Source organism: Andrena cerasifolii, chromosome 10, assembly GCF_050908995.1.
Source record: "Andrena cerasifolii isolate SP2316 chromosome 10, iyAndCera1_principal, whole genome shotgun sequence".
NCBI lineage: Eukaryota > Metazoa > Arthropoda > Insecta > Hymenoptera > Andrenidae > Andrena > Andrena cerasifolii.
The window spans coordinates 6,762,294-6,789,684 of record NC_135127.1 but is presented as its reverse complement, the minus strand read 5'-3'; the positions used below and the strand labels follow the sequence as shown (position 1 = coordinate 6,789,684).

At 44.4% G+C, this 27,391-nt stretch overlaps 1 protein-coding gene across 14 annotated transcripts; it reads left to right on the top strand.

Moving 5' to 3' along the window:
• Positions 1 to 355: 355 nt before the first annotated feature.
• On the top strand, positions 356 to 26,483 carry LOC143373903 (uncharacterized). 14 transcript variants are annotated; one of them, XM_076821545.1, is made up of 36 exons: positions 356 to 519; positions 644 to 875; positions 1,896 to 2,083; positions 2,195 to 2,402; positions 2,516 to 2,689; positions 2,763 to 2,987; positions 3,066 to 3,309; positions 3,390 to 3,507; positions 3,595 to 4,520; positions 4,611 to 6,351; positions 6,430 to 6,591; positions 6,670 to 6,796; positions 6,879 to 7,093; positions 7,181 to 7,305; positions 7,975 to 8,745; positions 10,187 to 10,322; positions 10,406 to 10,509; positions 10,589 to 11,267; positions 11,339 to 11,518; positions 11,589 to 11,801; positions 11,874 to 12,155; positions 12,248 to 12,793; positions 12,864 to 13,036; positions 13,602 to 13,754; positions 14,515 to 14,896; positions 14,977 to 15,164; positions 15,260 to 21,731; positions 21,821 to 22,261; positions 22,336 to 22,609; positions 22,724 to 22,947; positions 23,063 to 23,280; positions 23,340 to 23,723; positions 23,906 to 24,256; positions 24,349 to 25,314; positions 25,396 to 25,578; positions 25,824 to 26,483. In XM_076821545.1, exons 3-36 carry the CDS (start codon positions 1,930 to 1,932, stop codon positions 25,914 to 25,916), a joined length of 17,832 nt encoding a protein of 5,943 aa, XP_076677660.1. In that variant the 5' UTR covers positions 356 to 519; positions 644 to 875; positions 1,896 to 1,929; the 3' UTR covers positions 25,917 to 26,483. The 14 variants fall into 14 exon arrangements, with proteins under 14 accessions (XP_076677660.1, XP_076677661.1, XP_076677665.1 ...); XM_076821546.1 differs by having other exon boundaries at positions 356 to 553; XM_076821553.1 differs by lacking the exon at positions 644 to 875 and having other exon boundaries at positions 357 to 519; positions 7,975 to 8,217; positions 10,403 to 10,509; positions 14,515 to 14,671; positions 14,807 to 14,896.
• Positions 26,484 to 27,391: the final 908 nt, after the last annotated feature.

Sequence of the window (27,391 nt, the reverse complement as noted above, 5' to 3'; positions counted from 1 at the left end):
AACACACATAGCCTCATCCATCATTGTTTTAATTCCATTCATCACGTAGCAACATTGTTGTACCCATTAAGTAACGAAATTACTGTTTCCTGAACGACTATAATCACCCTGAGAATCTTACCTCAGCGCCGCTGCAGTCTCGTAGATCCATCTTTCGTTTAGTAGAATCTTTATGCAGTTAAACAAAAGCTATTATGCACTCGTTTATGCAGCCAGTGGCAGAGCACAATTTCCTCGATCCCCCACAACGTACCCCAAGCATTTTCGTGCGCTGGCAGTGGCGGCAGCACGATGCACCCGTCCAAGCGAGTGCGCACTCTGGCTTCGCTCCGACATCCGGACTCCGTGACTTTAGCGCTTCGTCAGTTGCGTACTCTTCCGTTCAAGCAGCTTGTGACATTTTTTTCTGTTACTACAAGATGTTTACTTGGATGAGCCGTGCGAATTTCACCGAGGATCCCGATAATTCCGCGTGCAAAGCCGCCATGAAACTGCTAAGGAGACAACAGTAACTGGAAGGTACGTGATCCGGCGTGGTTACGGGCGGCCCCGGGTATGTTTATAGCCTGCAAACTCTGACATAGCAATGGCGTACTGTCGCCGTAAAGGCCGTGCCAACAAAATTCTCCTCCACCTTATTTAGCGTAAGTTCGTTGTGCACGCGGCAATTCAACGGGGAGACGATGCCTCGTATGTGGTGATACAGCCCGTGGTGACAAGGACTATCTGTGATTCCGTCGGTGATGAAAAGTGGCGTTTTTCGGTGATCATAGTGCCTCGGTTTTCCCCACTGTGGAATGACCGCCGATTGCCGAGCGGCACGCCATCCTGCTGTAGCTGGCTGAGCTCTATACTCTAAAGAGATTAAAAGCTATGTGAGTTCGGGCCGATATACACGAGTCGGTGTTTTCATTATCAACGAAACGCTGTTTTAAGGGAAACCGATTTTTTAATGCAAAAGATTGCATTGCCATGGGGATTTATAATACTACCGCGGAAATAAGAATTGACACGCAAGGAACAATCGGTGTGTTTTGCACACCGTTTCTACACGGATCGTACGTAGTGAATTTTACTGGGATCGTGAATTTTCATTCGCTGAATATTTTTGTTTGATCCTCGGCGGGTCGATGGCGCGCGGCGTTCGACGTCGCGATTCGTATTTTGCAAAAGTTGATCGACTGTGACCAAAGTATACCAGCTTCGAAAGTGCTTTTTCGTTAACTGGAAGCTTAGATCTCGAACGTTACTAGCCGCGAAAATTAATTGAAATTTTCATTTACCGGGGGTCAAAAGTTTCTGGGGTACCAGGAATTCGTATTTGGTGCCATTCCATAGTATTTGCAAAGTATGTTTATTGTATTGAAAGAGATGTGTTTAATCTTAAGAGAGAAGTTGTAGAGCTAATTGCAATTCATTTACTCAATCAGTTTTGGCATCTGCAAAATCTTATATCAGTGGAAATATATAGTGTTTTATTTTACATATTCTAAAAGCATGACATGTAATACTTAAAAATGCAGTCAAGGTCAAAATCAATCTATATTACTTGAGTTTTTTTAATTATATGTTCCGAATTTTATTAAATTTTCATGTTGTATGTTAATAATCACCAATATGTGTTAATATCTTCAACATCTAAAGTCTACTCTACCAAAATCTATGGCGCTTTAAAACCATTTAATTTAACGTGCAAAGCCTAAATTTGAATTTAATGCCGATACGTGTACATGCTGAAGAAAGTTTAAAGACTGAAATTTAATGTAATTGATAAAAGTTTGATATGCTATAATCCTGATAGGAAGTTTGGTAGACTGATGTTAACTTTGTTTTATACAAACATGGTGAACTTTTCGAGAGGTCGAGGCACATTAATATCTTTTCCATGTAACCAGGATTACATAGCAACTCAGGTCTAGCAGAGGTGCCATGGATGATGAAGAGCGTCTTGAGGGTGAGGAAGAAATGGAATTAGATGAAGCTTCCGACGGCGAAGACGAAGATGAGGAAACAACAGGAATTCCTGTTTCTCCAGCAAATTCAGATCAATTGCTTGGCCCTGCACCAACAACTCCTGGTAACAGTAAGTACACGCATCTCGGTCGCCGTACCAATATTCACGATGCACATCAGTCTCTGTTCGATAATTATTTGCAATATAGAATATTATTGTAAAAATTGTATATTATTTCAGAGGAAGCACAAAAGTTTGTTTCTCTTACAGTAACCCCAGATGAAGCTTTTCATGATCCTTTACGGTACCAGAAATTTCCACTTCCCGGAGGGAAACCTTTAAACATTAGGCGGGGTCCGGGTAGACCTAGAAAAGAACGGCCACCTGGAATTACACGTGGCGGAGGTACTCGCAGACCTTTCGGAAGAGGAAGTACTAGAGGCAAAGGGTTAGTATTACGTGTATATATCAAAGCGAAACGCGAGAAGAACTACATACGACCTCCTATAATACCATTTCGAGAAGTCTTTAACGATTGTACATCGATGTATTCTTATTCAGTCTCGGATATGCAAGGGGCGTACCACGTCGTACTAAAAGTAAGGATGACGATACACATTCGGAATCCCCGAGTCCTCTTCGCCTCGGCGAAGATACTACTCCTGACGGAGAGTCATCTAACAACGAGAGATGCATGCCGGCACCAGAAGAACCACCATATTTTCCGGAACAGTGGCAAGGATATTTAGTATTTTACCTCTGTACTTTGTAATAGAATATAATTGTAATACGCTGTTTATGTGTCTAGGCCAGGAAAAGTATGTGCTTTGTGTAATTTGGGTGAACGAAGTCAACTAGGTCAGGGCGAATTATTGAGATTTACCTGCCCCGAAGGTTTTACCCCGGAAAAATCAACCAATCGTGACGAGACAACTGACCATCTTGTTGATATATCTACTGGAGACAAAAGTCCACGTGCAGCAGGTCCTGGTGCTGTGACTTGCCGTAGGCAAAAGAGTCTAGCTAAGTGCAGGTATTGTTTAAATTCTAGTCTCTGCATTTCAGATAATGTTGCTTATTAATATCATTGCGATGAAACTGTCTCTTTTAGGAATACTAGTCTAACAAATTTTACGGAACCAGTGGAGGAATTAACTATCGTTGGGTATTCAGAGGAACCTGAAATAGGAACATTATTTGAATCGACTGGGCACTATTACGTTCATCAATCTTGCGCTGTGTGGTCAAGCGGTACCCAAGAATTAACAACAGAAATGCTAAGCCCAGCGATAGTACAGGCTTCGTCAAGGCGATGTGCTTATTGTTCTCATTATGGAGCTGGAATTCCTTGCAAAGTGAGCGCCCATTTCTACTAGATTCTTATTATTACATACCGGAACACGATGGATTGTCACAATATTGTCCTTACACGCAGGTGGCATCGTGCAATCGTTATTTTCATTTACCATGCGCTGCAGCCTCGAGTTGTTTCCAGGATACGAAAAGCTTGTCCCTATTTTGCAGCCAGCACCTGGGACAGGTTCCACTTTTGTGTAAGTTCTACGTAATGTTCATACGTCTATAGTTCCGTCTCGACTGAATAACTTGGTGTACATATTTCGCGTACTATCTTATTTTAGTGAGCGGTGATGTTACTTGTATGCAATGCTGTGGAATGGGGGATGTTTCCAACCTAGTAATGTGTTCCATCTGTGGCCAACACTACCATGGCAGTTGTGTCGGTTTGGCACTTCTGCCTGGTGTACGGGCTGGCTGGCAATGTGTATCTTGCAGAGTATGTCAAGTGTGTCGTCAACCAGAAGATGTTTCAAAAGTAATGTTGTGTGAACGTTGTGAAAAAGCGTATCATCCTAGTTGTTTACGACCGATTGTTACATCTATACCTAAATATGGTTGGAAGTGTAAGTGCTGCCGTGTATGTACAGACTGTGGTTCGCGTACACCAGGCGCTGGTCTATCATCACGGTGGCATTCCCATTACACCGTATGTGATTCGTGTTACCAACAAAGGAACAAAGGTTTTTCGTGTCCCCTTTGTAGAAAGGCATATCGGGCTGCCGCGTATAGAGAGATGGTTCAATGTAGTGCATGTAAAAAGTTTGTTCATGGTACCTGTGACCCTGAGGCTGATCCATTAACCTACCAACACCGTAAGGAAGCTAAACCTGACTATGAATATGTTTGTCTACACTGCAAAAATATGGCACTTGTAAAAAGGAAAGATAATATGGATGAGTATGGTGGGGATTTAAGTTTAAGTGCGTCGCAAGAAAGTTTATATGGTGATGGAGACTCGTCAGAATTTGATTATCAAGGAGGATCAGAAGAAGCACTGTATTCTATAGGTCTTGGGAAAGGGAAACCGTTCTGTGCGTCTAAGATCGCAAAGAAGAGACTGGGACTCGGAGGGGGGATAATCGGCCGACCGAAAGGAATCGGTAAACTTGGATATCAAAAGCGGCAAAAGATGACAGAATTTGGTAGGAAAAGAGGGCCCAAGGCAAAGATGAGAGGTATCTTCGGAGTACCTGGCGTAGGATTACAGGTATACACTTTATTCTAATGGTCCCTTGTTCTTTACTCGCGATAAAATAATTATAAATCATCTTTACGATTAATGTTTCTACTATTTCAGAGGCCAATGTCGGACTCATTTTCAAAGGAAGATGAACCAGGCATTGAGAATAGACTTGTATTATGTTCTGCAAAAGATAAATTCGTATTGACCCAAGACATTTGTGTGATGTGTGGTGCAATTGGCACTGACCAAGAGGGGTGTTTAATTGCCTGCGCACAATGCGGTCAATGTTATCACCCTTATTGCGCTAATGTCAAAGTTACTAAAGTAATATTACAGAAGGGTTGGCGGTGCCTTGATTGTACAGTATGCGAAGGATGCGGCGAAAGGAATGACGAGGGTCGTCTGATTTTATGCGATGACTGTGATATCAGTTATCATATTTACTGCATGGACCCACCGTTGGATTACGTGCCTCACGGTACTTGGAAGTGCAAGTGGTGTGCGCACTGCCAAACGTGCGGTTCGAACGATCCAGGATTCAATAGTAGCTGGCAGAAAAATTATACACAGTGTGGCCCCTGTGCGTCCCACACTGCCTGCATATCTTGTCAAGAAGCATACAATGAAGGGGATCTAATAATACAATGCATTCAGTGCGAAAGGTGGTTGCATTGTGTGTGCGACGCAATTAAGAGCGAAGTGGAAGCAGAGAAATGCGCGGAAGAAGGCTATATTTGTATACTTTGTCGACCAAGGGACGTCCCGCCACCGCATCTTATATGCAGCCAACCTAAACCACAACCAAATAAGTATCCCCGTTCTCCACCCCCAACATCACGCAGTCCGGAATTGTATAAACCCTCCCCTCAACAGTACTTGGTTGATGGTGTCTACTTATCCGAAGCTGGCATGAATCACATAAAATCATTGACATCCGAGCACCAGCAGACGAGAAAGAAAAGAAGAAAACTGCACCCTTTGATCGATAAGGAGGCCGATATAATGGCTACGATAGAATCCGTAGTAGCCGGCGGCAGTTTAGACAATTCTCTAGAAGAAAACGGAGGGAAAATGGATTTAGTAGATATAAAGGACGAACCCACAGAGGTACTCAAAGAAGGCATGGTGTGGACACCTCGTGGCGATCAGCCACCGCCGGAAGGTTTTAGTATTTACACGACCGAGAATGGGATACCGATTTTAAGACGCAAGCGTCAGCGTAACTTGCAGAAGTTAGGCATCGGAGGTTTTATCGTCAGACTAAGAGGCACTCGCAAAGACAAAGAGGAAGAAGGGGATCCTGAGAAGCCGTCCGACTCGACAGTTAGTGTGACAGACGACAAGCCGCGCAGGAAACCGCAGAGAAGAAAACCAAAGACAAAACTTTCTGAATGTTTTCCTCTCTATATGCAAGAGGCATTCTTTGGCAAGGATCTTATGGACACTACCAAAGACAAGGAACTGGAGAGTAGCAGCGAATCGGATAGCGAACGAAATGTATCTGGGAACGCAGATACTATTCAACTATCTCAGGACGAACTGAAAGCGATGGAGCAAGTTAAAGCTAAGCAAGAGAAAGAAGAAGAGAAAGCGCCTTCGGAACCTCCTATAAAGCGGGAAGAAATTATGGACGACGACGGTAGCGATACGGAAGCCCTTGGTGACATCTTACCGATCTCGGGTGACTTACTTGATAGTGACCTTGTGAATACTATCATGAATGAACCAGATGAGGATCTAGCTAAAGCCAGCGAAGCATTAGATGAATTGGATGACACACCAGGGACTACTAAAGACGAACTAACGGACATTCTTAGTCCACATTTCAACCTGGAATCAATGGTCAGAGATACAGGTACATTTCACAAGCTACTACTGTTTGTCTTTGTTCTGTATAACGAATTCTATACAAACTACTATTTATACGTTTCAGGATTACCGAATATGGATAGTAAAGATATCGAAGAAATATTCAAAGGAGTCCTGACCGATGAATCTCAAGAATCACAGGAATCGTCAGTGTTTCCTGTTCAAGCTCAAGCTCCACTTCCGTCGTCTACGACGACACCCCTTGTATCTCCTTCGCCTCATCCTGGTAAATATTTAATCTCTAAACTATATAGATGCGATATAAAATATATGTATGTTATTATAATGGATCTCGCATATTCAGGTATACAAACAACGATGCCCATACCAAGACCTCAAGTACCTGGCACCCTGCCTCCCGTTGGTCAATCGAACTTAAATTCTCCGATGAGTTTTCCACCGCCATCCCCATATCATTCGGAGTACAGCAAGTATGTTCGCGTTTATACATAATATAAAGTAAAAACTGTAATATCCTCTTTAATTGACACTCGTCAACTTTCCGCTATATAGTAGCCCACAATTTAGTCCTGCTTTCTCTGAACCACCGAGTCCGTGGGTTAATCCTGATGACGAGGGCACCACATCAACAGGCAGTACTACAATCTCATACAACCAAAGAAGTAATCTTAAAATGGAAGCCGACGAAGCTCTGGGTACAGGGGCAACTATATCCTCTGTGCTCTATGCAAATATTAATCATCCAGAATGGAAAAATGAGTACCCAGGTATGTATGGCAATCGATATATCAGTCCATTCAATTTGTATACAAGTTTCATTTAACTAAATCGTACACTGAACTGTATTATTTAAGCCTGGTCAGAAAGATGCAAACAAATATTGAAGAAGTGGCGCGCGTTACCCAACGACAAGAAGGCTCCCTATCTAACACTTGCGCGGGATAACAGAGCCGCGATTCGTATGAAAAAAACTCAACAGGTAGGAATAGTTTCTGCAGGCCTTAGTAGTAATATAAGTGCTAGAGAAAGCGTGAATCTTTTATGTGATATGTATCCATTTTCATCTTCAAAGATGTCTTGTGCTAACACACAGGTCGAACTAACAGCTTGTCCTTTATGTCCGATATCTATTCTTGAAGCTGTTAAGGGTTTTCAATTATCTTATACATTTCGAGAAACCAGATAAAGTATAGACACGAACTTTCAAGAACTGATGAATACGTTAATTTTCATTTACGAGATATTTCCCCGGATTATTATACGCCACGTTAAAGCACACGACTACACATGAATTTTACATACGACGTACTGTGCCGGCTCGTCAATCATCATCGTGAATGTTACCGCATTATTTAATTACCCACGTACAGAAGCATATTTACGATTCGACATCAATTTGAAGCGTTTCTCTAACAAACTCCATACTTCCAAAATCATATATTTCATTAGAAGTGTAGATGCTAATTTTATACTTTAGGACTATCAAGTCTAAGTCTAGTCTCCCCCTAAATAGCATCCCTTGGAAGTTCCTTAGAATCCTTTGGAGAATTTAATTTACACTATTACCTTGTATGATGTATTTTGGAAATATGTAAGCCATGAATACTATAACGTAAGTGTGTGAACGAGGCACCCCTTGAACCGACAGATATCCAAGGATATACCAAGCACGACCCCAGTCACTGCAACAAGTGCACCTACCATCATCACCAAACCTGTCACAACTATGACATCAGCTCAAGTTTCTCCAGTAGTAGCTATGGCCTCCAACCAAAGGCAGATCGGACTTTTGACCTCGGTGGGCAGTGAAAAGTCACAGGAAAAGAATGGAATGACTGTGTCCGCGACAGGAGTGACAGTATCTACAGCTAGCAGTAATCATCATGCGGAGGTGTGTGCGGTGCAGGGACCGCAGAAGCAGCTAACATCTACTTCCCCGAGTCCTTCTCCAACATCCACGACCCCTTCTTCTTCACCCAGGCCCAGCTCTGTGAATTCTATAAATTCCATTAACAGCCTGGCACACCAAGAGATAACCGGTAGCCAGGCTAGAGTAGCTCAGTCGCCAGCCACGCCTTGCACATCAGCAACTGCTTCTTCTTCTTCTTCTTACTGCAACACGGGCGCCGGTGAAGGGCAGCATCAAACGTCACCACCATCCCAGCAACGTCCTACACCTGCTCACATTACGATCAGTACCAGTACAATTGCTAACAGTCTGAGCATTTCTCAGGCGTCCCCCACTGCCAACGTTATGGTGGGGGTAGGTCCTGTACGCCAATTATCCTCGGTAGACCACCAGATTAGAGTGCTCACCCCATCTGAAATCATGCGCACCCTCCCTTCCCTCAGCCAGGAGCACTACGATCCGCCACCCACTGCAATTATTCACACTGTACCTGTACAGTCCCCGGCTATGGTGAGCCACCTATTCTGTGCCTCTAGTGTCTTGCCTTGTGCCACGTGTCTGATCAACATTTAGTTGTCCTTTATCCGTTTTTAGAACAGAAACATTAGAAATTATCATACTTTCATGTAGTTCAGTGTCTTGCAACGATTCAAAATCATAGCTTAGTTCTTCCTACCAAAGATCTGAAACACTAGGTACCTCGAAAATAGCTTGTACCCTATTCTAACGTGTTCGTGGTATAACAGATGGTGTTTCAGACCGTTGGTTTTCTGTAATGATCGATTGATTTCATGTTGCCTTTGCATACATTAAAATGTATTATCTTTATTTGATATTTCATTTAGATTCGTCAGGCACACTTCACTATATATATACACATATCCTTATTAGATGACCATATACTATGCTGGACTATGGTACCATATATCTTTTATTTGCGTAAATTATTACATTGTATGTGGCATGTTGAAGGCAACTGGTAGCACATTTTTTTTATTTATTCCTGATCCTTGATGTTCCAAATGTTTTTTGAACAAATACGACATTTCCTCCATCCCGTGGTCCTCAAATAAGTATTATCGCTTTCTATGGATTGTACTATGAGTTACTGGTAGATGTTTGTTGCAATGTAGCACATTGTTTCCCATTTACAGCCATGTATTTTAGTTAGTTTAACTAACTTTTGTTGCTTTTTACATTTTCAGCAGCTTTTGTGTCTTTTAGTACCACAGACTGTTGTACTCGTTGTACTTATAGTGTTGCCGCTAAATAGTAACTTACTACTGTTAATTAATACTCGATAACATAGCCGGAAACTTTGATTGCTAACAACGTGGTTGAAATAACGAATAATTACTAAACATAAGTTGTGCAAGATATTGCACATATGTTTACCAACATAACGAAGTTGCGAAATATATTCTTCTTATTTTATTCAGTTTATGTGTAACAGAGCGTTATCTTGCTCGCGTACTGAAACGGTACGAAGTACATACTTTTCCATGTTTGGTGATACAATGCATGAAGACTACCATAAATTAATCTAAACTGAATGTTTATGGGTGTTCTGTGTGGTAAAAGAGGTTTCCCTTTTAAACGAACCTTTGATTACAAACTGTTTATTCTAGATGGTGGCTGGTTATTATTATAACAGTGTTGCACACACCGGAATATTAAGATCTCGCTAATTATATTAATTTAGTAATATGCTATTGGTTACCTGAATGTTAAAACTTAAAGTACACTTTTGGCTGACTGTCAATTTGCCTTATTGTATATTCTTTACATTGCTTCAAAGAAAAAGAGATCATTATATTCTTCAATTAAAAGTAAAGATATGCAACTGCTATTTGATAATTCTTACTATGTGTTCTAATGACAGTGGCTGCAAGGATATAATGATCTTCCGTTACAGTCGGTTTCTTAGTTCTAATAGAATTGTTTTTAACAGGAGCAAGAGAGACTTTCCAATAGAGATCGTTCGAGCAGAGAAGCTGAACAAGAACGTCAGTGGAAACAGTTGCAAGCACTGCGCCAGCAGCAAGCACAGATACAGCAGCAAGTTATTCAAGAACAACGCGTGCATGGTATGTCCAGAACATTCGATTACATACATGTAGCTTAACATCAACTTAGATTTTGCATTCACCTTTTCAATATCCCTTAGCAGCTATTGCCAGAGTTCATAGACAAATAAGTGAAGACAATACAACTCAAATAAACCCTGACAATACTACAGGATTAACAGCACAATTACAAGTCTCCACGGCACAGGTAAGAGCCTTACCAGGGTCACTGTAACATAAAATTTAACACACCCCATTAAAAATACTCTGTAACAATTATTTTCTAGGATGGAAATCATATGGGACCTCTAGCGTCACCATCTCCCGGATCGCGTAACACATTTGCGGCTCCTCCTGTAAAAGTCACCCGAGGATTAGCGCCTCAAAGTCCACATCAGGGTATACCACGATTACCTAATCAACCCTGTGCAGCGCTGACGCGCCCAGTTGGAACTGTGGTTAGGCCTGGGATGCCAAATAACTTCACGCAACCGCCCTCCCCGTTCTCACCGCAAGCCCCGCAATCTCCCCATGATTTTCCGCAGTCTCCAGCCTCCTCGCAATCTCAGGACCATTTTCAACGTTTCGACAATACCGAGGCTTACTCCCAAGGCTCCCAAACACCCAGGTTACAAATATCTGGCACACCTTCGTATTCCACGTCTCCCAGAAGCGATGTGTTCCCCCAGCCCCCAGGTACACCACGGCCTATGTTTAATGCTCCCTCTACTCGCCCCGCTACTCACGTATATGCACCGTCTCGTACACCTGATCCATATAGTAGCCAACCACCCACACCCTCTCCTGCTTCAAATTATTCCTCACCAAGGCCAGAATCCCGACAAGAGCCGCAGCCGCCTGAAGTGTTCAATCAACAGCCAGAAGTGACTAGACAGTTGCGCGACCTCTTGCAAAGACAGCAGTTTACTAAAAAGCTGGAACCCGTGAACCCCGCGTGGAATCAAGGTACATTGCTCGTTAAGCATTAAAACGATCGCAGGACTTAAAATATACTACGTGGTTGTATTGATTTCCAGATGGTCAGAACAACTCTGAAAACAATCAGCAACAATTTGACGCAGGCCACGTGCAACTCACGCAACATTCTCAAGCAGCAAGTAATACTGGCGAAGGTACTTTCAGGCATCCTCTTCCCCCTGGTATCGTTAGACCCAGGATGCCTATTCAACCGAATGTTTTGATAAGGAATCAAATCGGTACGTGCTCGCCACTTTTTTTTTATTAATTTATTAACGTATATGTATAGATATGTTATTGTTGTTACAGGAATAACTGCGAGGCATCCTGTAGCGGGAAATGTAGATGCCAGGGTGCAGAACATAGATCCACGAACCAGAATGCTTTTGCAAAGACCGCAGGTAGCTGCGGCGATACCTCAACAACACTTTCAAGCAAACCAGGCCTTGCAAGCGCGTATGCCGACTGCAAGGACTTCTATCGCAGAACCCTATGATGTCTTGCAACAACAAAGGTTTTCAGGTATGCGAGCGTTTCATGTTATGTAAAAATCAATGGCTACTTGATTACTGAGACTACTCGTGATCTTTACAGATCCCAATCAAGGACAAACTATGGGGCAACACATAGTGCGAACGCCGCAGGATAACTTGAATCAAGGAATTAGAATGTTAAGTTCGCAGGGGATGGTGAGAGCGCCTCTTATACCAACAACAGTTAGTGAAGCTACTGTCAGTCCTTCTGAACCTTCAGAGATTCCGGACAATGTCACTGCAGAGCTTGAGAAATTAGAACAAGAGGGAGCACCAATGGTTGAGGTCGAGGGCGTGAGTGCAATATTAGGAGACCTAGGCGATGACGATGACGAGCTGCTTGGTAAATGAACTATTTTATTCCATAGGACACGAGTCTCATCTATCTCTCAATTTGGAATACAACTGTAACCTTCAAACCTTGTTTCATTACAGCCGAAATGGGAGCAGATTTCAATATCTTGGAATATGCCGATCCCGAACTAGATAACATAACCGGTGGCGAGAAGACAAATATACTCGATTTAGACTTGGAGCAAGTTGAAGTAGAGACAAAGGAAGAGAAGCAGAAGAAAGAAGTTAAGGATGAGGAGAGGAAATCGGCGGACCTGAGCGCAGCAAGTGCGGTGCACACTGATATCAGCGACACGTCTACGACGACTACCGTACAAGCGCCGACAGAAACATCTAATGCTCCAACGCAACCGCAAGCTGTGCCACCTATTACAGTAACATCGCAAACCCCGCAGCAACCATCCGCAATTTTGCCGCAAACGCATGCTCAGGCTGTTGCCGTGCAGCAGCAGATGCACCAGCACGTGCAGCAAGCAGCGGCGATGGGCAGACCTGTGCCTCCAGGAACACGCCTAGTGTCGCTGAATGGCGCGGTTGGCGTTGTTACGTCGACCAACACCGTTACGGTCAGTTATCCGTCCACGTTCCCTGGACATCCTCAAAGAATACCACAAACGCATATCCAAGGTAAGCACATCGTCGACAGTTGTAATTAAATGATCAAGTGCAGCTTTTTCACCGTGTTCTGTTATTCCAGTGTCACAACAGCAACGTGCTCTGAGTATGAGAGTAGCAGGCGTGCCAAACGTGGCTGGCAGAGTGGTTGCCGTGAATCACATGATCGGCCCGCGTATGCCGCTCGCGCCACCGCCGCCGCCGCCACCGCCTCCATATCCTGGACCACCACCCCCTTATCCCGGACCTATACAGGTTTGTACACGTCACATATATTCTTGATGTTTTGAAACTTTTGCATCGCTTTAATCTTGAGTATTTTTACGCAATTACATCTAACACATTTTCTCCTCTAACAATGAGAGACTAAATTTCTCGCAGTCTGACGAGTGATAAACGCTTCGCGAAGTACATAACACAAGTTGTTAAACCCAATTCACCGTGGCAGACATGAATACCAATCGCAACGTATCGCGTACAAGTTTTTATATGTAGACGTACATTTCTGTAACACGTTTAGCAATATATCTTGGCTAAGTACGAATTTATACGTGCGTATACGAATGATCACGCGGGCGTAGTATTTAACGCCGGGTGATCTGTTAATCCTGTAACTTTGTAGCATTTTGAAGTTACGTAACTGTGTGATACAAGGTGTCGAGTTCTGTTTATGATAGTATAACCGAGTGAGCACAGGAGATCTCGAATTTGCTATGAACGTAGGTGTAGGCAAGTAATTTATTTAATATAAGAGTATTGGCTGGTAAAATGGTGTTTTGGCCTGGGTGTTTGCAATGCATTGGTGTTGGTGCATGTCTAGATGGGGCTGTGCCCAGGTGGGCGGGGTATGACGCGGCCCCCGGTCCATATAGGGCACCCAGTACCGGTGGCGGGCCCACCAATGACCCCCGTGGTACATACTGGTACCCCCGCAATGACACCTCACCCTCACCGAAGGCCCTTGCTTCTGCAGGTGAGCAAGACTTGGGGAATTTACAGCATTCAGCACAAAGTATCACCTGCAACGATACACTAAGAATCAGAGATTGCCTTCCTGATTGTTTTCAGTACTTCCGCACTATTCTTTTCCCTCTACTTACAATTCAATTACCGGTTGCAACTTTACATATTCGAGCATTGCTGAGATGCGCTCTCTGTGCATCAACACATTTATTTATACTTTAATTGATCGTTACTGCGCTATTTGTAAATGCAAGATACATCTATATTCTGTTAGAAGATTCTTTCTTATGATACCAATGATTCTAATATAGCGCTTAAAGAAGTCTGAATATTACTCAGTCGTTCCAATTGCAATGCGTTTTGTTTGGCAGTCACCACATTTGATGAAACCCTTAAGAAAATACGTTGCATTCTGACGTGCGCATGCATGTAATCGATAAGGAAAACGTTAGGCTTTGTCATATACTATATGTATCATTGATATTTGCTTAAAAACAGTTAAAAAGGTCCACTTTGCGTTTCTATTTCTACATCATTATTTTTGTCTAACTGATATTTATGTTATGAGTTTTAATGAAAATGTAAAGATAAGACACTTGCATGCTCGTATTCTTTCGTTAGTTAGAATGATCGGTGTGCTTTGTTTCAATATGTAATACTGTAAGATTGTAATATATAAATTAGACATTCCAAAGGCAAATATATTTCTTTCTCTATTTGAATTCATAATATCCTATTAAATGGTTGAAAGTTAGATAAGCTGTCAGTAGTCATTTTCACAGGAACAACCATTGTTGCTGGAGGAACTGCTGGAACAAGAGAAACGTGAACAAGAGAAACAGCAGCAGCAACAACAACAGCAACAGCAGCAGCAACAACAGCAGCAGAGTGATAATACAAACTCCGGAGGACCTCTTCTTAGCGACAGTGAGTTTGAAAGATTTAGAGCAGACGTTTTGGGTTCTGCACCTCTTGCTTCTCCTCCACAAGGAATTACATCAGTACCTGGAGGAGTTCCTGTAATTAGGCCACCTTGTACACCAAGACCACCATCCGCTCCAGGTACCAGTTGGCAGCAAACGGTGCCGGACGCATCAAAGCTAGCAGCCCAAGTGCCAAGGCAACCGATTGCTACGCAAACACCACCTGAACGTCAGTTTCGCAAACATCATTATCAACTAGCGACCGTTTAATAAGTAATGCACTGCTTAATATACCTCTATTTGTCACAGCGAGGGTTGCCACGTTCAATATCTCCCAGATTCCTGCTCCACCTACACCGCCGGAGACTATTACGAGCGAGCAGGATCGTCAAGCGCAAATACAGTACGAGCAGTGGCTGAATCATCAGCATCAAGTGTTGACACAGCAACTGAAGTGTTACGAAACTGAGGTACAAAAGCTGCGTAAAATACGAAAAGTAAGGATAGAATGTTTTTATGTTGCGGTGTTTTCGTTTTTATAGTTTCGCACGGTGGAGATTCATTACAGTTAAATTCCCTCGTAATTTTACAGTCCCTCAATAGTAAACAGCGACAGCTACGAAAGTCCGGGAACGAGTTAACGGAGAACGATGCGACGGAGCTGCAACGTATATCCAGCGAGCAGGCGATATTGCAGAAGCACCTGGACGCGAGTCGCAAGCAGACCCGCCAGCACGGGATGCTGATACAGGAGTATCATAGCAAACAGCAGCAACGGCAGCCGCAGCAACAGAGCAGCGAGCCGTGCTCGCCGTTGATGTCTCCGTCTCAACAGTCGCCGATGCACAGTCCTGCTGCGGTCGTTTCTCAAAGCCCAGGCCCTGGAAACGTCCCCACAAGTATGATACAGCATTCACCGGCAACTCCCATCATCCAGCACAGTCCCAATCCACCTTTGCTGCAACACAGTCCTGGTAATCCACAGTCAGGGAATCCAGGGACAATGTCGCCTCACAATATGCAACAGTCCCCGAGAATTGGAACTCCACATTCACAGAATGAAGAGAGTCCTTTCAGCCCCGGTGCAATGCCGTCACCTGGGATGTGCGGTCCCTCGGCTACTCGGATGACGTCCCCGCAACATCGGGCGATTATTACTGGCAGGCTCGCGACGAGTCCAGGCGCATTTACACCAGACACACGCGCCACGCAACAGATCATCGGCGATCAAGGAGTTAGAGTTCACAGTCTCACTCAACGTTTCGTCCGTCCACCCGCTGTAGGAGAACCTGGACAGAGGCCCAGGATGCAGCTGCAAGGAGGGATCGTATACGGGCAACGTTCTCCTCTGGGAAGCCCTCAGCCCACGCAGCAGACTCTGATGAACCAACAACATCAGCAGATGCTTCAGCGGCAACAGATCATTCAGCAACAGCACGAGAACACTGGAATCCTTCAGGACGGACAGAACGCGATAACTCAGCGCACGCTGCAAATGGCGCAGCAGAGACAGCAGATGTTACAGCAGCAACAGCAACAGCAAATAGCGCAACAGCAGAGACAACAGTTCTTGCAAATGCAACAGCAGCAGCAGCAGCAATCTCAGCAGCAACATACGATGCAGAAACCACCGAGTTCACCGATGGTCTCCCAACCCGCCAACTCGCCGAGCCCCCAGCTTCATCAACAAATTCAGCAGACTTACGGACAACCACCGAGTTCGCCTATGCCTCGCAGTCCCATGGTCCAGCAAACGATGGGCTCACCCATGCTTCAGCAACAATTGAGCCAAACTTCTCAGCCTCCTAGTCCGATGAACGCGAACAGGATTCACACACATCCACCTAACTCACCAATGATAGCGCAGTACCAGCCACCCAGTCCGATGTCTCGTAATCATCCTTCGACGTCACCGATGCTGCAGCATCAGTTGAACAACACACATCACCCGCCAACGTCCCAACCACCCAGTTCTCCTATGCCAAGGAGTCCAATGGTTGGCGGATCCCCCATGCAGATGCAGAGAAGACAGTCCACTGGTAACAGTCCAGCAATGCCAGATCGACCACAGAGCGTGGAGAATCCAGGAACTCCAAGGACGCCGCACACACCTCATACGCCGCACGGTTCTTACACAGCTCAAAGCTCAAGCAATATCTCAGTGTCCAGTGATCAACAGCATCAGCACCAACAACAGTCTCTCCCGCAAGAGCAAGCACCCTCGTCGGATCACACGAATAGGGGCGGAGGCAATCCACATAATCCATTGAATCCTCTACCCTTCGCAAACGGTGGCTTCGGGCGATTTGGATATTTTAAACTTGGACTCAGAGGTGGCTCTCCTATGTGGTCGACGAAAGCGGAGACCAGTAAAGGGAAAACCTCGGAATCGCATCTTTTGAACATGGACGAGAAACCCAATACCTCTGTGGTGGTGCACAGGAAAACTGGCATACCGCAGTCGAAAATTAACTCTCTGGTGTGCGCGGACTACAATGACTTCGACGATGACTCGCACACACCGCCACAAACACCGCCGACTACTATAGAAGCGAAGCAAGCGACGTCGTTGTCTGACAACGGGCCGCTAACTTTGGGGAGCCCGAGTAGCAAAATGGAACCGATCCCTGACACCACCGATTACGATGACGATAAAACTATAGTGAACACGGAGGTAACGTTGAGTTCCACGGCGCAAAGGGACAGCGACGATATCACGGTGATAGATCAGTTCGGAGACTCGGAACTCGTTGACGTGATATCGGGAACACTGGAAGGCGACATGCAGGAAGAGTACGTGTTGTTCGAGCCTGGAATGGTTGTGGATTTATCCGCGGATAGCAATGATTCTCTCTGCCACGCGCTGGTGAACGAAGGTAGCCAGGGCCACGATTTAGTCCAGATATTAGAAATTGAAAATCCCGAATCTCAGACCGACGAGCCAATCCTCAGCGATGAAGACTTGGTACCATCCCATGCGAGAAATAAGAAGGGCCTGAGGTTGGACATAGTAAGAACTTTGCAGTCCGGGAAGAGGTTGGTCGCGGTCACCGATACACCCGAATCGCCTGATCAGGAAGAGCTTCACGTGGATCGTTCGCCTGGATCGTACATGGACCAATCACCGGAGCAAGATCTGATGGTGTCCTTCGTCAGTGAGTCTGAAGTGGTAATCATTGATCCTAGTACGAAGTCACCCGAGGATAATCTGTCTAAAGAGTCGTGCACAGAAGAAGCCGAGAAAATGGATGCTGCTCCTGTTTCTGAGCCATCGAAGGAAAACACTGTCGCGGAGAGCGTCGCTGAAGATCAATCAAAATCGCAGAAAGAATCAAAGCAAAATAGAAGCCCCACGTCGTTTGTGTTCCCTGACAAAGTACTGTACAATCAAACTCTACCGTCAAGCGTGCATCACGCGAATGTCGCGGTGTCGTCCGCGTGCAGATCGACAGTTCCCTTATCTTCTACTCCTGGAAGTACAAATATTAGTACCGACAATGTAAATACAGCTACCACGACTACCAATGCATCAGTAGCGGCAGACACTGCTGTTAAATCAACCCCGATATTTACGACCTTAAGCATAACAAAAGACACGATGTCTACTTCTTTCAACAATAAGAAACACCTGCCGTCGACCATGGCGAGCATCGTCGCGGACGCGAAAATCGCTGCCAAATTAAGCCAGACAGCTTTGGAGAACATCAAAGTTAGCTCACTGCAGAACACGTTGAAGGCGGAGCCACTATCGAAGATCAGCTTGCCAAGCGTAGATATGTCTAGACATCAAGTGACAAGTTCGGACAAGATCTCATCATCAGTGCCTAATGTACACAATGAGTATACAAGTTTTATACAGAATATTACTACAAGTGCAATGGACACGCGAAACAATCCTACGAAATTAGTTCTGACCGTGCAGCCAACGTCCGTCACGCTGTCTACGCCAAAAATGTCCATACCCGATCTGCCTAAAAAGGAGAATGTTAGTAATTCGATAGTGGTAACAAAAGAGAACCAAGTAGAGATCTTCGAGAAAGCTGGTAAGGCAAAGAACGACAAGGATGAGATAGATCACACGGGGAAGAGTCTGGACGAGAACAACGTGGATTCATTAAGGGGGAATGTTGCGACAAGTTCAAACGTAGGTCAGGAACCAACATTACTGGATGATAAGAAAAGCGATCCTTTGAACACGACTGATGAATTGGAGAGCATGCTTGAAGCGATTCACAATCCTGCCGAAAATACCATAAGGAGGGAGAATTCTCACGCGGACAATAAAACAGATACTGTTTCGCTGAAGAGGATATCGCCCGTCACGGATGATCTATCGTTGGTGAATATTTTAGAGAACGACTCTGAGCCGGTCGAGAACGAGAGCAAAGACGAGAGTGTGACAACCTCTGAAGCGCAAAGGATGAACAATAAGCCAAAGGAAATTGAACCGAGCCTCACAGACAGCAGTAACATGAGCATACCTCAAAAAGAAAGGAAGCACGACGAATTGTGCGCAGACATCGAAGCAAGCAAGCCGTATGTACAGCACTGTCTTAACGAAGAGAAGGGCATGATGGAAGAATCCTCCGATGATATATTAGATATGCTGCATAATATAATATCGTCTAAACCAGAAATGGCCAATAGCGAAATCCTCCAGGAAGACAGATCTAGAAAGTCGAGTATGCTGTATGAGTTGCCGACACCTTTAGACACATTGCCTTTGAATATTCTCCAAGATTCCCTGATGGATCTAGAGCAAGAGCATTCGGATAGCGAACACCTTTTGTCGAATGAAAGCAAAGGACCAAAGCCACAGAAAACAAGTCCACCGCCTGTAGAACCTGCGCCGAAGAAGAGCTCGCCAATTCCGGCTCAAAGCGCTCCGTTGGTAGTGAGCACTATAGCGCAGCTGCAAAAGTGTACGACAACGGTACCTCATCTCTCTCCGTTATCAAAACCTACTGAATTAACGTCAAACGTCGCCAATGTTTCGCACCAGTTAAGAACGTTGCTGTCCTCCTTGCAGAGCAACCATTCGCAAAATTGTACAACTATGAATCAAACCGCTATCGTTACTATGGTATCCTCAGCGATCACGGGCCCAAAAGTAGGGAACATACTCTCCACGACGAGCACGTCTTCTCCAAACCCTGTAAATAATCTGCATAGTAATACGAACGTTCGGCTGCAAACGTGCATGACCGGCTCTCATCCTACGTCGGCAAGCAAGGCCGATCTAGAGGCTACGACGACTAGTTATACTCCGCATACAAAAGAAAGTACAAATTCTACAGTAAGCGTTGTTTCTACTTTGTGTAAAGTCACGCCTTCGGACCCATTTTTACGAGTCACTTCCAGTGGAATACAGCCGCAACCTAGCAGTAATCTTTCTCTACAAACATCATCTGTGATTACCCCCAGACCGCCGACGAATTCAGGAATTTCGATCACATCAAACGCGATGCTAAACGCCATGTTAGCTGGGACAAACTCGGCGAAATCCACCATTGCTGGTCATCGGGCGAACACTGCACCTACCCAGGCGAGTAATCTATTGAGCTCCGTTATGGCAACTTCCGTGCAACGCACCCAGAGTCTTCAAGCGATACTGCAAGTTAGCTCAGGTTGCTCAGCGGCAGCTTCTCGTGTTGTCGTTAACGCTACGTCGACCACAGTCACAACATCCATGCAGTGTGTCAGAACTATCGTACCCCCTATAGTCACAACTAGTACCAATAGCATCAACGTCACTACTAGTATATTGCAATCCACCTTGTCTCAAACACCGACACTTTTACATTCTCAGCTTACATCTGGACAGAGTCAGTACAAGCCACCCGGTCATTTGTCATTGGATAATAAAAACGCTGACCTTGAGAGACTCGCCCAAAGTACACCCACGAAAAAGGAGCCGGAAGAATCGAACTGCAAACCGCAATCCGTGCTTGAGAAACCTCCGACCGTGAGATCCGAATTAGACATAAGCAAGGCTACTACCGGTTCGCATAGGATGGAGGAGTCGCAGAATGTACTGTTGAAGCAATTACTACAGAACACTGCATGCGCAACGACCACTTTGTCTTCAAGTTCTTCTCAAGGCCCTAGTCTGCCACTAGTACCGTCGCTAGAGGCGCAATTGGCAAGACCCGTGCCACCGACTCCGTTCTCCGTCTTGCCGCCTCTTCTGAACGAAGTCCCGACACCTAAAGTCTCCAGCAATAAGCAAGTTCTTAACAGGGAAACGTCGTTTCTATCACAGTCAGTGACACCCTTGAAGGTGCAAAGTCCACCGACCAAAGAAGAACCCCCGAAACCACCTCCGCCATTGTCAACCTCTGCGCCAGTTTTGTCACAGCAACGTATGGTCGACAGCTTCGCGAAGCAACAGCTGACGGCGCAGCAACCTGTGAAGACTGCTCCTGTCTGTACTCAAGGGAATCAACAACTGACAACCACGGTGACCAAGCTAGTACCATCGCTAACCACGAAAACCTCCGAACCGACGACTCCTATAAAACAAGAATTGATCAGCGCCCAACCGCAAGTGAAATCTGTGAACGATTGTGTAATTAGCAACAGTGTCCCAGTTCAGCAACAATGCGTGCCAGCTCCTATGGCTGTCTCGCGAGCTATGCCGCAAACGAAACCTGTAATGACAACGGTAGCTGGTAAAAATGTACAGCCCGCGACACAACAAGTATCCAATACTGTCCCAGTGACACAGATTCTGACGAGTGTCACGACCGCCCAACCACAGACACAGCCAGCTCAACAACCCCAGATACCATTAATTCCGAAATCCATTGTTCCGACCCAGCAACAATCCCCACATGTTAACACAATACCGCCATCAGTGCCTCATACGGTGTCTCATACTGTGGGTCACCAAGCCCAGGCGTCACAGGGTGCGAATGCACAACACACAGTGCCTTTAGTGGAAGTCAAAAAGGAAGTTCTTGATGAAGTTCTATCTAGTGGTACACCTACCCAATTAACCGATACCAAAGACTTTCTTACTGCCAAAGAGGAGCTTATAGACGGATCGATTGACGACAAAACTGGTACGTGGAATACAATTGAACATCCCCCTGGGCTGTATTGCATTTAAATATATAGTATAACACTTAACGGTATTTCGTTCTGGTTCTAGATCTCAAGAAGTTGAAAAGGCGACAATATCAACAGAAACGAAAACAAAGCCAGGGAAAAGACGCGGCGGCAGCACCTCAGAAGAAGCGTCCTAGGAAAGTGTCCCGCTTGGACGAGGATTATGACACGTTTATTGACAATTTAATGACACAATTGCGACAGCTTCAACCGATGGCAGTATTAGAACCCCTCCTAGGCAAGAATTACGGCGTGTGCCCCATCTTCGGATCGGGCGATTTGACCAAAATTGGGAGTCAGAAGGATTATAACACCAGGACGGGAGATTTAGTGGGTTCGTACGGCTCAGCTACGTTGCCGGGTGTGTCTGACCACTACAACACACAGCCATTTGGTGAATTGGAACCTTTACCACCCCAACAACCTGCTTCTACCCAGAGAGGCTTCTACGATCAAGAATTTCCACCCCTCAAATTGGATGATTGTAAGCGTTCCGCTGTTTCCATTTCGCCTCCCTGCGCAGCGAAACGTTTAATAACACGAGTGTTCAATTTTCAGCGGACGAGAAGAAGGAGAATTCTTTGTCAGCAAACCGAGATGTCGATTCTCCTGATACGATAGTCAGCTCATCTTCGCCTGAATGCGTTATTCCGGAATTCATCCACCGTTTCCCAGGTTTGAGATTGATCGAGGAAGAATCAGACGAGGAATCAGATTGGTTGAAACGAGTGTCACCTGTGATACCTTTAATCTCCCCAATACCAATCAGGCTTAAACCCGCTTATGTCAAAGATACGGCTAAGCAGGACAAAGAGAATCTAGGAATACCAAGGTACGCGAAACGTCCCTTTAAATATAGTTTTCAAACTTTTCACAATTGTTATATATAAGTTTCTGTTATTATCCTAAGAAGAGTGTCTAATATACTATACTTGGCTTTCTATAGACTCGGAAAATCGCCTCCAATACCTCTGAGAGATGGCAACGTAACGGTTACATTAACTTTGAACAGTCAGGCTGCGGACGACATAATGGGAGTACTTAAAGATTTGGCTAATATCTTAAATATAGCTCCTCCCACTGGTTACCAGATAGTAGAACGTACCACTACTCCCCCTAGTCAGAAATTGGGTCTTTATAGAACCAAGGGAAAAGATGGTAAAGAGGGAGGTGTGTATCTTAATTGCTTCAATGAAAATTATAACTCCTCAGACATGTGCCTAAAAAGTATTTCTATAAAGTGCCTATTGCAACTGAATAATCGATCCTTTCAATGCGTCCACAGCTCCAATTGATATACAAAGTATTTTGAATGGCGCTGCCAAATTCTGTCGTCATTGCGAGGTTGTGATATTGAATAGCTTAATAAGGAAGAAAGTGTCGGATTTACCGTTTTTAAGTAAGGAGGAAGCAGAGCCTGGCGACGAATTATGTTTCTGTTCAGCAGCCTGTTACATGCAATTCGCCCTTATACACAGAACGCCATCGAATACGCAATATAAGGTAACTATTATCGAAGCTATAAGCTTTTCCAACAGTGACATATGTATTGTTCTGCTTAGGCTGCAACAATAGTGGACCATCTGTGTCACAAACTAGATGCCAAGGTATTGGAGGACGAGTTTAAAAAGGGGAAGAAATATATGGTGAAACAGTCGGTTGATTGCATTGAAAGTATGGAGATCGATCATATAGAGAAGGAACCGGAGATTAAAGTAAAAACAGAGAGGGAAGAGCAACATGACATCCCAGAGGCGAAAGAGGAACCAATGGAAGAGAAACGGCCGAAGAAACATCCGGCCGCGGAGGAATCCTCAAACGAATCATCGACTGAACCACAACCGCCCGCAAAAGTATGGAGAGGCTTACGGTACAAAACTTGGACTGTTGGCTCGATGCAACCTCCCACGAAGTACAAGAAACCAACTGATAAAGAAATCACGGAGGTACGGACAAACATAATTATGGAATGTATAATTATATGACACAAAACTCTCAGAATACCCAGGTTTATACCTTTCAACGTGTAAAGTTTACAACGTATTTTCTAACAAACTTTTACTGGATTGCTCGAAGGGTTTAAACCACCAAGGGTGTATATTATTGTTCGTGTATTCTGAATTTACAGATGCTTTTCCGTATGGGGGTGACGGTAGTGCCCGCCAAAACGGAAGACAGTCGACGATGCATGTTCTGCCACAGTCAAGGTGATGGTACTGCGGACGGCCCCGCTAGGCTACTTAATTTTGACGTCGACAAATGGGTGCACTTGAACTGCGCTCTTTGGTCGGAAGATGTGTACGAAACTGTAAATGGTGCCTTGATGAATCTCGATACCGCTCTGCAGCATAGTCTTGTATTAAATTGTATCGTCTGCGAGAAACCGGGAGCTACAGTGAAGTGTTTTAAAATGCGCTGCACCAACGTGTATCACCTTGGCTGCGCCGTTAAAGATGGCTGTGTTTTTTATAAGAATAAGGTAAGACCACCCGATCGTCCATTAACATCGCGAGTCCGACCGCCGACCGTAAACGTTAAGCTTCATGGGGGCCCGTTTCACGATACTTTCAGAGTACCTATTGCGCCCAACACGTGCAAAAGAACGAGAAAGATAACGAACTGACGACGCTTTCCGTGTACAGAAGGGTGTACGTCAACCGAGACGAGAACAGACAAGTCGCAGCCGTGATGCATCACTCGGAGCACAATCACCTGTTGAGAGTCGGGAGCCTAATATTTTTAAGCGTTGGACAGCTACTCCCCCATCAACTGGCCAACTTTCACACGCCGAATTACATATACCCCGTCGGATACAAGATCGTCAGGTTCTATTGGAGCATGAGGAGGCCGAACAAGCGATGCCGCTACGTCTGCTCCATCCACGACGTCTCCGGTCGGCCCGAGTTCAGGGTGCTGGTCCAGGAGCCCCTGCAAGAGGACGTCGAGCTACGTGACGCCACGCCACGCGCTGTCTGGAGCCGGATCCTCGAGCCGCTCGCCGAATTACGAAGATCCACCCACAGCGTACAGCTGTTCCCGCGTTACGTCTCCGGCGAGGATTTGTTCGGGCTGACCGAGCCAGCGGTCGTTCGTGTTCTTGAAAGTCTTCCAGGCATCGAAACCTTGACAGATTACAGATTCAAGTACGGTCGGAACCCCCTGTTAGAGCTACCATTAGCGATCAATCCCACCGGCAGCGCGAGAACGGAGGCGCGTCTACGGAACCAGCTCCCGTGGAAGAGGCCGCACACGCAGCGCACAGGCTCTTCCGCGCGGGCAACCTTTGTACCGACTGCGACAGTCGCCGGCGAGGTGGCCTGCCCCTACTCCAAGCAGTTCGTTCACTCCAAGAGTTCGCAGTACAAGAAGATGAAGCAGGAGTGGCGCAATAACGTGTACCTGGCGCGCTCCAAGATACAAGGACTGGGGCTTTACGCTGCTCGTGACCTGGAGAAACACACTATGGTCATCGAATACATCGGGGAGATCATTCGCACCGAGCTGGCTGAAACTAGGGAGAAGCAGTATGAAGCAAGGGTACGTGCCTTTTGCTGTGAGACGTTTGTGCAGTTAGGTGTTGAACTGCGGATGAGGGCTCTATGGAGATGTTTGTTACAGAATCGTGGTATTTATATGTTCCGGTTGGACGAAGAGAGAGTGGTCGATGCAACGTTGTGTGGAGGTCTTGCAAGGTACATCAACCACTCTTGCAACCCAAATTGTGTCGCTGAGATCGTTGAGGTTGAGCGTGATCTTAGAATCATAATCTTTGCAAAGCGAAGAATCTCACGTGGCGAGGAGGTAAGTTTTATCCTTGAGTCAGTGGCGGATTTAGGCGCCAGGGCCCCTGTCCAGAAGAAATCGCCTCCCTCTTTTATTTGTTTTCCATAATTTTCATACCACACGCGCGTAAATTTATTTATAATTCTGTTACGTATGGATGTCCCAGAACGTTTGCCACTTTTTTCCTTCAATCCGCCACTGCTTCGAGTTAATTTCAATTTCTTTTTCCGGGACATATATTTATTGGTACTGTTGCGTTGCAGCTGGCATACGACTATAAATTCGACATTGAAGATGACCAGCACAAGATAGCATGCGCATGTGGCGCGCCTAACTGCCGCAAGTGGATGAACTAAAGAGCTCGATCCACCGTTGTTATTGTTACTACGTTATTGGGTAGGTTTTACATGAAGAAAAAAATTATATAAATATATAAATATATAAATATTATATATATATATTATAGACACATTATTTAATTTGTAAAGTGCCATTGCAGTTTGACTAATTGATTCATAGTGAAGTTGGTGCTATGCCATCACAACATTCCTCCAAAGTTGTACAATATTAGTTTTACTTTACAAAACATAGGAAAATATTGATCGCTTGTATATTACGGAAGACACACTTGAGGACACGACACGGTATAATTGCGATACAAATTTTATGGGTCGTGTGTATGTATACAGGAAGTTTGTATCTTTGTATGTTGAGTAGAGTCAACGTCCGTTGACCGATATTGTAATATAAATCGTTTATTAATTATTATTGCATATACATTGCACTGTATCTGTACATAAGTAGAGGTCCATGTTATTTTGAATCACCAGATGAATTATGTAAAGTAACAGTATCTAATTTAGAATTATATACAATTATAACTATTTCATTATACGATAATAAATCCGTACAAAATCTACTGATATCTTATGTTTCTGTGAATACCATTCCTGTCTTTAGATTCATTTGCGAGTCTGGTAAGTAAATAATTATTTGTTGCTGAATTTTGGATGAAGTAGTAAAATAAATTCTGTACACCCATATGGCGTAAATGTGTATGTGACACAATTTTAGTTACTAATTTCACCGCTACGAGCCGCTAGCATTTGTGTGTCCATAAATCGAACAAACTTTCAAAAGCCTTTTTCAAGCAGTAAATAAACAATTTCATTGTTGAAAATAGTTGCATAATGATCAGGGGAGCCTCAAGGAGGGGCCTCTGACCTCACATTGTAAATAAACAAATTTGTACATTTTTCCACATAACCTCTTTTCACTTTGTATTGTACTATCACGAGAAATTAATGAATTATCAAATTGCAACAATAATCTATGTACTTTTACGGTTGCATCTGAAAATATAGACCCTTGACTACTTTCCTATATAATATTTCCAGCTGTTTTGATTATAATTAATTAATTAATAACTATCTTTCTCATCGACAACGAATTTGACGCTACCTTCGTTACGTACTCAGGTTTTTTAATTAATTACCAACTTTCTACAACTAATTTATATACTTTTGCAATTGAATCTTAAAGTACAGACCTTTAACTACGTCTCTACGTGGTATTTGCATTTATTCCCTTCACAATTAATTAATTATTAGCATATCCTTGAGAGGGGTGCAATAAGTGTGAAGAACAAGTATCTCCTATAAATACAAACACATTTCTTTTATTTATAATCGTAAATTAACTTCTATATCTTACACTCAGGTAAACATCTGAAGCCTTTAAGAATTAATCGAACATAATTTGAATGCCTCATAGAAAAAGACTTAATGGGATACTTCATATTCCAACGATAATGACTAAAGCAAATTAAAAC

Bases quoted from the DNA above. Each gene is read 5' to 3' on its own strand.
- LOC143373903 (XM_076821544.1), top strand. From the start codon at position 1,930: ATGGATGATGAAGAGCGTCTTGAGGGTGAGGAAGAAATGGAATTAGAT. The intron at 7,094-7,180 runs GTATGTATGGCA...GTATTATTTAAG, and splicing joins ATGGAAAAATGAGTACCCAG to CCTGGTCAGAAAGATGCAAA. The intron at 10,510-10,588 runs GTAAGAGCCTTA...ATTATTTTCTAG, and splicing joins TACAAGTCTCCACGGCACAG to GATGGAAATCATATGGGACC.